General features: G+C 35.9%; 2 protein-coding genes across 2 annotated transcripts; one reads left to right on the top strand and one right to left on the bottom strand.

The window, feature by feature from the left end:
• Positions 1–1,186: 1,186 nt before the first annotated feature.
• On the bottom strand, positions 1,187–7,460 carry LOC114519813 (histamine H2 receptor-like). The gene is made up of 2 exons (XM_028539989.1): positions 7,386–7,460; positions 1,187–2,270 (listed from the first exon to the last, which is right to left on the bottom strand). Exon 2 carries the CDS (start codon positions 2,248–2,250, stop codon positions 1,267–1,269), a length of 984 nt encoding a protein of 327 aa, XP_028395790.1. The 5' UTR covers positions 2,251–2,270; positions 7,386–7,460; the 3' UTR covers positions 1,187–1,266.
• Positions 7,461–12,583: 5,123 nt separating this feature from the next.
• On the top strand, positions 12,584–13,720 carry LOC114519755 (protein ANTAGONIST OF LIKE HETEROCHROMATIN PROTEIN 1-like). The gene has a single exon (XM_028539925.1). The coding sequence runs from the start codon at positions 12,584–12,586 to the stop codon at positions 13,718–13,720; it is 1,137 nt and encodes a 378-aa protein (XP_028395726.1).
• The last annotated feature ends 342 nt before the right edge of the window (positions 13,721–14,062 follow it).

Here is a 14,062-nt window from a genome sequence, read left to right as displayed (position 1 = left end):
ATACACCCGACTATTGTCTATAATAAATTCTACATTCTGATTAGCTACTCAACCATTGTGTATTCGTGATGGTGAACGTTTGGGAAAAATTCGCTCGCGCGACCGTATATAAAATTGAATTAATTAAATTATTTTTCGGTGTAATTGCGGTGTATCGATTATATTCTCGAAGTTAATATATCTAGGTACAGGGTGTATAATAAAACAATTAGACAACTCGCCTTCGTTGTCTATGAGCGAATAGACAACTTGGACTTGTTGTCTAATTGTTAAATTAAATAGTCCGAAATTGCGGTAGAGACTGGTGACAATGAATCAAGAGACCGCTTTTCGGATGTAGCTAAACAAAAGCCTTGTCCCCAAATTAATGTATGGTCAATATCACTACTTTCTCCAAAGCAGAGCTGATGAAAGCCTGGGGCCGGTAGTATAGAAACGTAGTTAACTTTAACTATGATTAGCGCTAATCACTGTGGTTAAATCCTTAACTATGATTAGTTAACTACACGACTTAACTGCGTTGCACAAAACGTAGTTTGTCGGATGATTAACTAATCACGTAGTTAACTTGCGTGGAGCTTGCGTGGGGTTGTTAAACAGAGAAATAGCATGAATTTACGTACTTACAAAAATTGACAATATTTTGATCTAAAATATTGGAAAAATGCAATAAAACAAGGAAACAAGTTCAAAATAATTCAACGAAAAATGCGCTCTGAATATAAAAAGTCCCTTTGAGTCAAACTATCCATGACAGTGAAAATGGAGATGGCTAATCTTTGCTAGGATCGTAATTTGGCATCGACGGGTCTCCCGAACCAAAAAATACTCTGTTGCTGCCCAAATGAAAAAAAATAAAAGCATATTGAGAGTTTACAAGCTTCGACGGGGTCTTTTCTGAGTGGATAACGGTTGACAACCTTAGTATGTGTTGATTTTAATGTTTTCTCACTCCTCAAAAGCTCAAGACGCCACTTTTAACTACGATTTGGAAAGTTAACAATGCCCTTGAGGATAGTTAACTTTAACTACTTTTTAACTCCAGTTAAGGGTGACTACATTTTTATACAACCGACTTAACTATTTTTAACTACTTTTTAACTACTTTTTAACTACTTTTTAACTACTTTTTAACTACTTTTTAACTACTTTTTAACTACTTTTTAACTACTTTTTAACTACTTTTTAACTACTTTATAACTGGAGTTAGCGCTAACAACGTTTTTATACAACTATCCCCAAAAAGGAAAGTCCGCAGATTACAGTTTAGCTTAGTTCAATTTCTTCAACGCTTTCTCGTTGACAAGCGGCAACAAAGCGCAGTGATGTCCGAAGATCTCTTCTGAAAAGACCGCACGTGATAGGATTTATCACACACGTACTCATCAAGATGCATTCTGAGATATCCATAAACAAACAAAACGGTTTGCTCAGTTCCCAGTTATCATGGTGGAGTTCGTAACTCACAGCGAAAAGGAATGGAAACCAACACACGATGAATGTACCGACAAGTAACACAACAATGGTGAGTATTTTCATATCCTGTCTCAGCAGCAACGGGCGGCAATGAGGTATACTCGCTGATGTTACAGCAATATGGCGTGAATGTCTTTTGGCTATCACGAACAATTTAGTGTAAACGACACAATTAAGTATTGCCGGTAATACAAAACAGAGAATACCTCGAACGTCGTTGTAAATTGCTTTCTTGTACGTATCACTTTCGTGAATCAACAAGTACGGGCACGATTGAAGAATGGAAAAGATCCAACAACTTGCAATCATAACAGCAGCTCGCGACTTATTCATGTATCTGTCATAGTCCAAAGCGTGCATTATATTCAGATACCGATCTAAAGTTAAACAGCTCAGGCTGAGTATGGTGATTACCCCGATGCATGGATATATTATTCTTGTTGCAGCGAAACTTGTCGAGAGGTAACGTTCGTTTATCCTCACGGGAATAATCACAGTTGCCAACAAGAAATCTCCTACAGACAATGAGACCATGAATGCATTTGTTACTGTTCGCAATCGATTTCGGGAAAATATCGTGACCAGAACCAGGAGGTTTAACACGACTCCACCAAAAATAAGTATGGCGTAGACGGCGATAAATCCCGACGTTAGAGGTAAGGCGCAAGTTGGTTTATCTGGATCGCAATGACCCTCGAGATAATAATCAAATTCCTCATCAGTTAAATTATCGATTTTCTTTTGACATATTGCCGTGGTGATATTCGATGCCATTATACACTTCGTTAAAAATCCTGCAAAAAAGATTAATATCATTACTTAAAGCATATCGTTATTCGTATTGATTAATGATTAATAATATTCTCATAAAAAACACAGATGTAATAATGTCTTATCGTATGCAACGAAGTTTCAAATGAAACTAGACATCAAACTAAAGCCTTTTTTCCACTTCACTCGAAAATCGAATAAGAACTTAATAATATATATATTAAGAAAAATTATTGCTTTATGAACAAAAATATGTTGGGTCGTGAATGTCATTTGCACAACAAAGCGAAAAAAGATGCGTTTCTTTAGGCTTTATTTACTTCCGACCTGCAACTTTGACCTGGACTAGCTTTGGCTTTCATGACGTCCGCCTGCTATAAACTCTACTGAAAAACCGGAGGAAAAACTCTTTCATTAACCCATGCTACACATAACAACAAAAATCAAGGAAAGATCAATGAAAAATCATGTTTAAACTCAGACTGTAGAAAAAGAGTTTTCACAAAGTTTAAAATATCGCGTGATCCCTGACCGACGTCATATAATCATGGTGAATTTCAATATTCCCGCCATATTCCCGAGAATTATAAGACCGTGTGAATAAGGGTAATAATATATATCAAAATATATCACTCCTCCATGCTGCAAGTAGCTAAGGAAAATAATAAAGGTAATATATTACAACACATGGCATCAAATGCGGTATAACAACTGCCTAAATATAGACAAAACACTTCTCACTTCACATTTTTTTTTCTATTAACCCATTATCACGTGTTTTGCCCCCATACAAAACATGTATTCTCCCCTGTAATTTTCATACTAACTCTCCTGACGAAGGCCCTCAGGTGGAGAAGTGTTTTGTCTATTTATAGACAGTTGTTATACCACATTTTATGCTAAGTTGTTTGAAGACGCTGCCACGCTGCTCCCTGGTTATATTGGAACTTATTACGACATATGATTTATGTCTCCTTCGTGCAGCATGTATATAAGCATTACAATTACTACCTAAACCAAATTTGTTTCATAAATTTATATAATATCAAGTTAATACGCTTTTCCTTCATTTACCTAATTAGTTTAATTGTTGCATCAAAATGCTTTTTGGGGAAGTTCTGTTCATTTCTACTTTAAACTATATTTAAACTATAAGTAATATAAATAGACAATTCGATTATCACCTGTAACTATTATGAATATATTCATGAAGGAAACTTTCAGATGCTTCTTCCTGAGTATTCTTGTCTATACCGCGGGTGTCACAAAAAAGTTCTCCTGTTTGATTGATATTAATTTTTTAACCAGCGGAGCGTTTAATTGAAATGAAAATTTCATTAGATAGAGGGAATGTGAACTTAGATCTTGGTATAAATTACAGTTATATTTTACCTAAAAGTCACAGGATATTTGTGTTGAAACTTTGTGAATTTATAGATGTGTCTAAATTATGCAAATAACGGAACAAGCACTGCACGCATTTAAGAAATATTTGGCCATTATCCTAACTTATATTTTAATAAATTATTTGAATAAATTGCTGTGGTGTAGCAAAAAAAATGCAACGGTTTGTTATTTGTCCACTTTTACTGTTAATATAGTGCGTGCTTCAGTTTAGCTAAGCATAATTAATTAATATTTTCACACAGCGTTTTTGCATATTTTTTAGACATTCCGAAATAATGTACCGATTTTTAAGTAAATTTTCTTAAAAACACATCCGTAGTTTAGCAAGCATGACGATTTGTACCCCTATACTAATATTTTGGGGTTCAATGACAGTGAAAACAATAAATTTCTAAAGAGAGACATAGCGAGACAAAATCGTCACTCGTCAGGACCGGATGGCTAAGCTACAGATCACAACAATAACATAATATAAAAAATATATATAAAAAAGTTATTCTTTGCTCTAAGTTTATAAAGCATCTCGATAACTTTACTCGATAAAAAGCTATTTTGAATTACACCGCAGCACTTTTTGGGGGGATACCCGGCATAGAGTTTGTATTAAGACGAATAAATAAAAAAAGCACCTGCTGGCTCTGCTTTCCAATTCTCTTCGTAACGAAGTCCTTATAGAAGCATTTTTCGTTTTGTATTACCATAGGCAGCTAAATAGCGAATGGTTTTATTTGAAATAAAACTACACATTTTGATGAAATTGCCTCGTTATGTCGTTTATTTACATGCTGATCATGATGTAGCTACTTGTCTATAATTTACATGCTAATATGCGTATATAAGTATTATATATAGTACTGTATATTATTACATGTCTAAAATAAATGCCGCACGCTGATTGGTTGATTACCGGTCTGGAAAAAGGCATCTTGCTCACTCAAGAAATTGATCTTGCACGCTTGTGAAAACATTCATTATAAGAAATCAAAGAATAAAGGCCAAATATAATAAATCCCTTATTAATCTCGTTTACTAGGTCTGTACGGGAAAGTATTGCATTCGGTTTTTATCGCACAGACCTCGCAATAGAATAGCACGTCGCTACATTCTTGTTTCTGATGAATAAAGTGTATAAAACATTTCTTTATTTGATTCAGTCGTGCATGGAAAAGGTACCTATGAAGGCGTTTTATCTACGTTTTAGAAAAATGAAACAAACTCATGCTATATATGTATATCGCTTTTTGAATCTAACACATTTTATTTTATAATTACACTGGAAAGATAACCCGGGGAGGCAATATAATTTTGGTTATCGGTAACAGGTGTTGGTTCGGTCTAATCTAGTTCGTTCGGCCCGTATCATGCCATGCAAAGACAATTGACCTTTCCGGTAATTACCTCACAACTTCGCTGTTTTATATTTTTAAACATGGGAATGTATTTTACGTTCATTACAGTGTCAGGTTTTGTCCGAATTAATCGAGCCAAATATATTTTTGCTACAAATGCATTAAACATACTGTTTTACTTTGACTTTGTAAGTGTGAAAGCAAGCCTTAACGGATAAACTAGACTCCATCTTGTTTATGAGCCTCGTTTACGTGTTATGGCTTACTTCCACAATCACCCCCCCTTGCCTATATTAAAAATGGAAATGTTGGCAGGGGGGGGTAATTACCTCCATTTACAGTACTTGCTGAGTAACGAATCGGGATATGTCGCAGCTCTCGGAAGCTTTCGCCCAATTGAATAATGCTTTTCTATGCTTTCTAAAGAACGAAGCGATGCAATTGGTTGAAACAGAAATGTATTGTAAAGTTCAGCCAATGAAAATTGTTGTTGCGAGGAGCTGCGACACTACCCCAAGTCCCCGATCGTCTTGTAACTATCGGCTGTTCAAGATGCATCAAGAAGAAAACTAGGTGTAAACAATGGAATGAGACGACTTTGAACAAAAAAAAATCAAGGGCCTGTCGCCTTAATGTATAAAAATAGGGATGAATAAATTTGTACGTATATGATGGGTCGGGTAATGCTAAAAAGGCTTTCGTAATTATGTATTATGATAATCGTTTTGTTTATTTAATATTTAGCCTTGTACCGTGCATGACCGCGTGTTGATATTTCAGAAACTCGATGATTTATCCGTCTAAATGCGAGTTTAAGTCGAGTTAAATGCAAGTTCAGTCGGGATTTCCGTCCAGCTTACCCGTGTGTTTAAACGGGAAGTTTACACGGGAAGACTCATACGATAAACACGTCTGTGACCGAATTCCCGTCTTCGATGAGTTTCCCGCTGTCTAAGACCGTTACCTGACGTTAGCCAGGGCGAGGGCAATTTGAGGTTTAATTAAAAGTCGGGAACTTCTCATGTCAGCTGGGCAAAACTTTCGTTGCTCCCACCTAAAACTTACGCCCCGTATACGGTTATGTTGAGAACTATAATAAAGCACTATACGTTTCCAAAAAAAAATTAATAATGAATAAAGTCGTTGCATTCGTCGCATCAAGCTGGCTATCAAGGCAAGCATATTATAGATATTAGCGTTATTATCATATCAGTTGATATAGCATCTTATTAAATATTCACAAAACCTGCAAAATGCAAGTACACGACTGCATGGCGTCTCAATTTCAGCGGATATAAAAAATTATCTGATATTAAGAAGGTGTTCCGTTAACAGGTAAAAGTTGTGTTAATTGTAAACCTTTATCCTTATTATAGTGAGTTGTTTATTTCAAATAGCATTTTTACCCAAAGTTATGAGATATTCAATGTTGTGGCGTATAGCTGTCATGCATGCATGCTTATTTATTTCACGTTTGAAGGTGCTGGGCGATTTTTGAACTATGTAAATGAGATCGTGAAATATAACAAAACAAAAAAAAGCCGATTAGGTTTTGAAAGTTAAATTATATTTCCCCTCTGAATTAATCGTTTTGAACGTGGCCGAAAAATTTATCGCAAATTCGCGTGCAGGAAACATGCTATCTCGTTCATACATACAAGCATTGACATCTTTGGAGTGCATCTTGTTATACAAGATAGCATACAATCTATTATGCAAACGTTTGTGTAAAAATAAATTATGTACCGAGTGATTATCGCCATAGTAAAGACAAATTCAGTTGGAGCACAGTATACACAAGGGAAAATAACTGGGTAGTGTACTATGGCAATTAAATCTATTAGTAAATGCAAGATAAAAATTGTTGAAGGCATGCAATATACAATTGTTGGTTTGACATGCTGCTAAGCTTCACGCTAATTTAAAAGCAATTATTCGTTGCAAATGTACATTTTCCTTCGACTAACCCACAGTAGTTTAATTTTCCCGGCATTTTCAATAATTAAAAACCAATTGAGTTGATATAAAATAAATTGGGGTCCACATCATTGTTTTTATGAGTACAAATAATATGTTAGCGCAGTGAAATAAGTTAAAGTTTTGCCACTGAACATCTGTTGGGTTAGAAACTAATTAATAAATAGTCATTTTCAACACTGATGTACACGCAACTTCAAACTACTCCCTTTATTTTGTTTAATAGCTCTGTAGGAGAGTTATTTCCCCTTTATTTACGGAATAAAAAAAACCAAACGAGGACGTAGAAGGTGCATTATTTTGCATGTCAAAGTGTCACAAGCTTAAATTATGCAGAAAAAAATTCTATTTATAAAACTGTTCTCTATATTTTCTGTTATTTAGAACAATCTAACGAGCACTTACCTTATCTTTCTTCTGCAAAATGTTGTCAGTAATATCATCCGTTTCCTTTTAGAATACCTGCACGAACAAGAGTAATACCTTAAGAAGATATCTTGCAAGTCTACAGTAACATCTGTGCCTTTGAACTACCGTGTAGTGTGAGAATTCCTATTTTAATCAAAAGCCAACATACACCTGCCTTACTCACTCGGCGAGCATAGAATTACATGCCAAATTTATTATTCAGCGTACGTACATGTACTTATATATTTTTATTTTTCTCACTATTAATATTACAGTAGTTCCGAAATGGGTAATCCCTTACAAATATGAGTTATTTTTAAAGAATATTTTTAAAACGAATTTTAGTTGTATTAGAGTTTATTTACTTATAAGCATGAAATTGAAATGAATGCTGTTTTCCCGACATGATTTACATAAAAATAAAGTTTCAACCACTTGAGACACTTACAATTGTCTCATTATTTATATGATGCATTGTCTCAGCATGTTTAATGTCCAATATACCCCTTAAGAATATAGCTTAGGATCGAATAGTCCTCGGATCTAATTACAAATTTTGTTTCGAGCGAAAATTGCGTTAAAAGAAAATAACTACATCCTAAAAGAAAGGTAATTGCTAACAAGCCAGAAGGATATTTATATTTTTGCCTTATATTTACCTCTTCAATTAGTTCACAGTATTCTTTTTTCCCAGGTTTCTAACCTCGTAAAATTTGCAATTCAAACAGACAGGTGAAAGTTTCGGCTTTAACGAGAGAAGACGCACGTATGGAGACAGCCCTCGATGTGCACTCATAACGTTTCGATAAGGCAATTTTGGTGGCGTTGCAGATAAAGGTTTCACAATAAGATGCAATCTAGAGATTTTAGATGCTTATGAATAAACAACGCGTTTAGTTGGCTTCCTGCAGCGGAGCTTAACCGTTACTGCATGCTAAAGAGAAGGCAACCAGAAGAAAATTGACCTAAAAATGGACCAGTGTTGCATGATTTCGCTCAAATAAGCGCATCAAAGGTCGAAACTGTCCATCTCACACTTACTTTGATGCAATAAATTTTAAGTCGGCAAAAATTTAAGTCTTCCATGCCTTTAAGCCAACGGAAAGCAAACATACATTAGTCCTATTTGTGCTTACGGTTCCCAGACGTTCATAATTCAATAATGACATACTTTCTATGGACACTAGACGTGAATAAGTTTTCAGAAGAAAATGATTCAATTCCGGAAGGAAATTCGGGAAGGGAACCGTGTCAAAACGTACTATCCTTCTATACTGAATTATCAAGAATTCATTACATGATCCGGCAAACTTGCTTTTTGAAAAGTGAAAAAACACGTCGTGTTGGCAGATTGCTTCCGGTGTGTGTCCGTGTGAAGTTTAAGCAATACAATTTTTGCTGTTTGCAAAGAAATCGAGGTGAAATCAGAAAGCTGCAGTTTATCACAGTTTTCACCAATATACTAGTATTTTAAATAGCGGCCATAGTATTGTATGGCTAGGTCTCAAAAATATAATTATGTTTAACACATTTATACATATACGCTGAAACATATATACATTATATTATACAAAGCATAAAATTTAATTCAATTGTGTAATTAAAACGTTGACAAATTAAGGAATTCATTCAAAGATAATGAATTAACATACGGTGGAAATTAACGAACTGGGTTTAAATTTCATTCTATAGTTGACCCACGCGTATACCCCAATCGACACTCAAAATACAAGGGGGTCGTCTTCTTTATCAACATTTTATTTTGATGTCTATAATATCGGTTTCTGCATGCATATTTTCTATTTCGTCCCAGAGCGCAAAAATACAGTTATCAGTACAATGTCATTAGTCACCATGGCATTCAAAAGTGTATGTATAACGACCGCTTTTTTAATATAACTTCTATATCATATACGATAAATATGAATATATGATAATACTATATAAACATTTGGAGTATTTTTTTATCTACGCCGTGAATTAAAGTTTCCGGAAAGGGCATAAAAATTGGGGAATAAAAACGGGGAAAATAGAGAATATGGAATTAATACATAGTCGTGGAAAAGTCGGCAAATTTTGCATAATTTTGTAATTACTAACAGAAGTGTGTTTCCGCAATTAACGCAGGTGTAAATAATTATAAAAAATTACCAACTTTCCGTGGCTATATACGCATTCTACAAACTTTCTCCACCAATCATGGCCATTGTGTTGATATAAATAATTTCCATGAGGTTTTTAGCACAGGAAGTGTAATTCCCAATTGTACATATAAATAAATTTTGCAGCATGCCCATCAGGAATATAGGTTTAACTGCGGCCAAGCCTATTAAGCAAAGTTAATCGAGTCGAATGTATGCACGTAAAATTTTCTTTGCTTCAGAACTCCGTGTCAAATTAATTAACTGATCTAAAAACTACAGGTTCACTTATCCTTTTAATTTGACAGACTAATTTTGAAGTCAGAATATTTATAAAAAGCTAATCAAGTCGAATTATTAGGTGCCAAAATTAGTTTTATACTCTCAGATAAATTCCTCCGCGTATGTAGAGCTCTCTGTATCTCATACAACATGCTTTAAAACGTTTAGAAAAGTGGTGTGATCTGTTTTCACAGGCAGATTTAAAGGGAAAAGGAGAGGAATAGCGATTAAGGGAGTTCGTTGCCCATGCAACAATAATCAGGCAAGCGATCCAGAGGTTTTTAGATCAGTGTTTAAGTGGCCCATCATTATCCGTTTTTTAGAACAAGGAAAACGGAAAAAGTATATAAGCTATAATGAGCTTATTTAAGATAGTGGCGTAGCCAGCGTGACAATTAATTTTCATCCTGCAATATATTGTTGCTATTATCATTATTTATTTCTATAGAAATTCAGTGTTTTAACAGTGAATGAATAAATCAAAATATTAACATGGCCGGTAAATATGCTTTTATCTTTTCATTCCTCGTGAGGAGACCGGACGTTTCCCAGGATAGGATGTTTTAATCCTGTTAAAGTCTGAAATCTCAAAGCCGAATCCTGAAGAATGAGTTGAAAGTAAACTTATAATCCTATAATCCTGCTGCACATGTTAGCAATTATGGATAAGCTAAAATCCACGCGTGTTGATGGCTTACATGATAATCGATAGCTTTTGGACATGCGTGGCGGTGTGAAAAAAGTGTTTGGTTTTTCGTCATATATGCGTCAGTGGACTGTTTGATCTATAAACTCAAGCATGTTTTTAAGAGGGGGGCTCAATTCTCCAACATAATCCTTCAAGATTGCCAGTTATAAAGTCGCAAAAATAAGTAAGTTAAAGACTGATTATAATATTCTGAATGACACATCTACGCATATATACCTCGTATTTAAATTGCCCAATCAAAAGAACATTATTTATACCATGTGATGAGGATATTTTTCACGTCATCGCATCCCAGTCTCCTATTTCCCAGTTGCAGGAGTGACATTAAATTTATTTCACTGTGACATAAAATTTATTACACTGCGATATTAACTTTATCTAACGCGACGTCTGGCGAGAACTACACGCACCCACTAAAAATAATGGCGGGAATAATGTTGTTGTTTGTTTGAAATCAAGGAATTAACCATTCTGGAGAGAAAATTAACCGTATTCTCGACGAAAGAAATACTGAGAATACAGAAAAGTTGACTAATGTTAAAATACGTTTTACGGTAATTTATTTTTCTCTTCTTCGAGTACTTTTACTGATTTATAGAAATAATTCTCCGAACCTTTGTAGTGTATGTTTAGCTATTCTTCAAGCTCACAATACTTTTTCGGTATAATATATGATTTATAGACCCTCAAAATGTTTCCCTCAGAAATGATATTTCTCTCAGGCAAAGGCATCTCGGAAAATATCATAACTTCGGCAAATATTTCGCCGAATCTTCCGAGCGGAGGGTTGATAAATATCGATGCAATCCGTTGAATGTAATCAAAATACCATACGGCAATGTTTCACTAACTGTGCTGTTACAAAAAATTCCTATTCGAGAGAATCTTCTCCTTGCCAGATTCAAACTTTCTCTCAACATACAAGGGAGTGGCTATAATTATATAGCCAGAACCGATATTTGGGGGGCAGGTATACAGGGTCTCTCAAAAAATGTCCCTCTAATGAAATCAAGCCTTTGTTACAATCTGATTGCTTTATTTGAATGCCTCAACGTAATAATTATGATATTTACACACTACTGCGATTACATAATGACGTCAAACTCTTATAGTATAATGTCACATGCAATTTAATTGGCTCCACAAAACTATCGAGCCAATCAAACGTCGTGTAACATAATACTTTCCGCGTTAATTGACGTCATTATGAAAAAGGTTTATTAAGCAACCATATTCCTCTTCTCTTAGTTCGATTTCATACACGCTTCACTAGTAATACATAATATGTTGTAAATATGTGTAATTTACTCAATAATTTTGTCATTGCTCTGACAATGTTCTTAAATTTGAGAGGAAACTTTAGCTAAAGGCCCTGTCACACTGTTGCGTATCACATTAGCGTATGGCAGCGTATGATAAATATTACGCATACGCCGGAATACGCTGAAATATGTTGGTGGTACGTCGTGCGTAAGTTATACACGTTCCAAGCACGGTCACATACGCTGGTATACGCCGAGGAAGAAAATTTTTTTTAAGCATGCTTAAAAATCTTGTGCGTGTTTGGACGTATGGTTTATACGGTAAAGATAAGCTAGTCATACGCTGAATACGGCAGAAGGACGCTAAATGTACTGTACTAATAGGTTGAGTACGCTAATCATACGCAAATGAGTAAGTGTGCCGTACAACTAACGTGTTGATAGCGCATCAGTAACGAAGGTCTAACTTATGTGTGACGTATGTTTAACGTCTATAGAGGGCTTAGCGTATGACTGACGATTAAGTAACGCATTTACCGTACAATTAGCGTATAGTTAACGCCTGGTCGTCGTATCCTCAGCGTATTGCAAACGTTACGAGAAAGGGTATATAAATATTATAGCATGTCATTTATTGTGTAAAATATTTATGTTGGATGCCTTCATATCATCTTGTACCTTCGAGGATAAAGGATGGAGTTAGCTGTTCTTGAATACTAGTTTGATCTCATAGCTTTGACGACTCGTCACATAGAAAATAACAGAAGGAAAAGGAGAAAAAGAAAAAGACGTGAGGTATGGATGAGATCATGGATCGGAAGGCGAAGGCAGTTTGGCATTTACGACCAACTTCTGGTGGAACTCCGAAGCGAGGATACGCGATGTTTCAAGAACTTTATGCGGATGGTCCCCGAGATGTTTGATGAGCTTTTGGCAAGAGTGAGTCCCAGGATCACCAAGAAACATACCTGGTATAGGCGACCCCTGGAGCCTGGGTTGAAGCTCTCTTTGACTTTGCGACACCTTGCCTCTGGGAGCACGTATTCAGCCATGAAGTACGGATGGAGGGTCCCCCACAACACCCAGTCACTTATTGTCAAAGAGGTTTGCCAAGCCATCATCGACGAATACATGTCCGAAGTAATGACCTGCCCTACCACGCCAGAGGGATGGCGTGCCATATCTGATAAGTTCCTCAAGAGGTGGAACTTCCCCCATACATGTGGTGCTATAGATGGAAAGCACATTGCCTGCAAGTGTCCACCAAAAAGTGGATCCCAATATTTCAACTACAAGGGATTCTACTCTGTTGTACTCATGGGCCTTGTAGACGCAGATTATAAATTCATCTGGGCAGACCTCGGTGGTAAAGGGTCATCATCGGACGCACAGATCTACAACAACTCTGAAATCAAAGAATTAACAGAAGACGGAACTATAGGATTCCCCGTCCCCGATGCTTTACCAAATGACTATCAGAGTGTCCCCTACATCTTTGTAGGTGAAGATGCCTTTGCCCTCCGAGAGACAATGATGAAGCCATACAGCCGCCGTGATCTACACTATGAAGAGAGGATATTTAACTACAGGATTTCCCGCGCCAGAAGAGTAGTTGAAAACGTTTTCGGCATCCTGACGAATCGTTTCCAGGTTCTGTTAACTACAATGCAGAATCACCCTGATGCAGTGAAGCTCATCGTTAAAGCTTGTATTGTCCTGCACAATCTCATGAGGATACGCTATCCTGAATTACAAAACCAGCATCTAGACCATGCAGAGAACATGAACAACATCTTCATTCCTGGATCATGGAGACAAGACAGAAATTTGCTCGACACACATACAGTTGTTGGGAGAAACACATCCACCAACAAAGGAAAGGGGCTAAGGAATCTGTTGAAGCACTGGGTCAACTCAGAGGCAGGTGCATTTCCATAGACAGAATGATTTAGATCAAATTATTGTAAACGAAACTAAACCACAACAAAACTTTTTGTAGATGTCGAAACACATGTTAATTATATAGTCACTCCAACATTAATACTGCAAGATTTTAGAATATATACAATGTTGTCCTTTAGACAAGGGTGTAAATGCAGTGTGTATTATGAAATTATGAGAAAAAAAAAATGAGAATTTAATTTTGACAATTCGATTATCGTGAGAGTTACTACAGTAACAAAATAGTCAATACTTCTTTCACGTTGGTGGTCGAAGGTTGAGAACCTCATCCTGAAATCAAATATCATCAGTAGATTCCATGATTTCTCGAAATCCTGA

This window comes from Dendronephthya gigantea, unplaced genomic scaffold (genome assembly GCF_004324835.1).
Source record: "Dendronephthya gigantea isolate DGI-Jeju-01 unplaced genomic scaffold, DenGig_1.0 000014F, whole genome shotgun sequence".
NCBI lineage: Eukaryota > Metazoa > Cnidaria > Anthozoa > Malacalcyonacea > Nephtheidae > Dendronephthya > Dendronephthya gigantea.
This window is presented reverse-complemented; position numbering and strand designations above follow the sequence as displayed.

Coding starts and splice junctions, on each gene's coding strand:
- LOC114519755 (XM_028539925.1), top strand. CDS start 12,584: ATGAGATCATGGATCGGAAGGCGAAGGCAGTTTGGCATTTACGACCAA.
- LOC114519813 (XM_028539989.1), bottom strand. CDS start 2,250: ATGGCATCGAATATCACCACGGCAATATGTCAAAAGAAAATCGATAAT.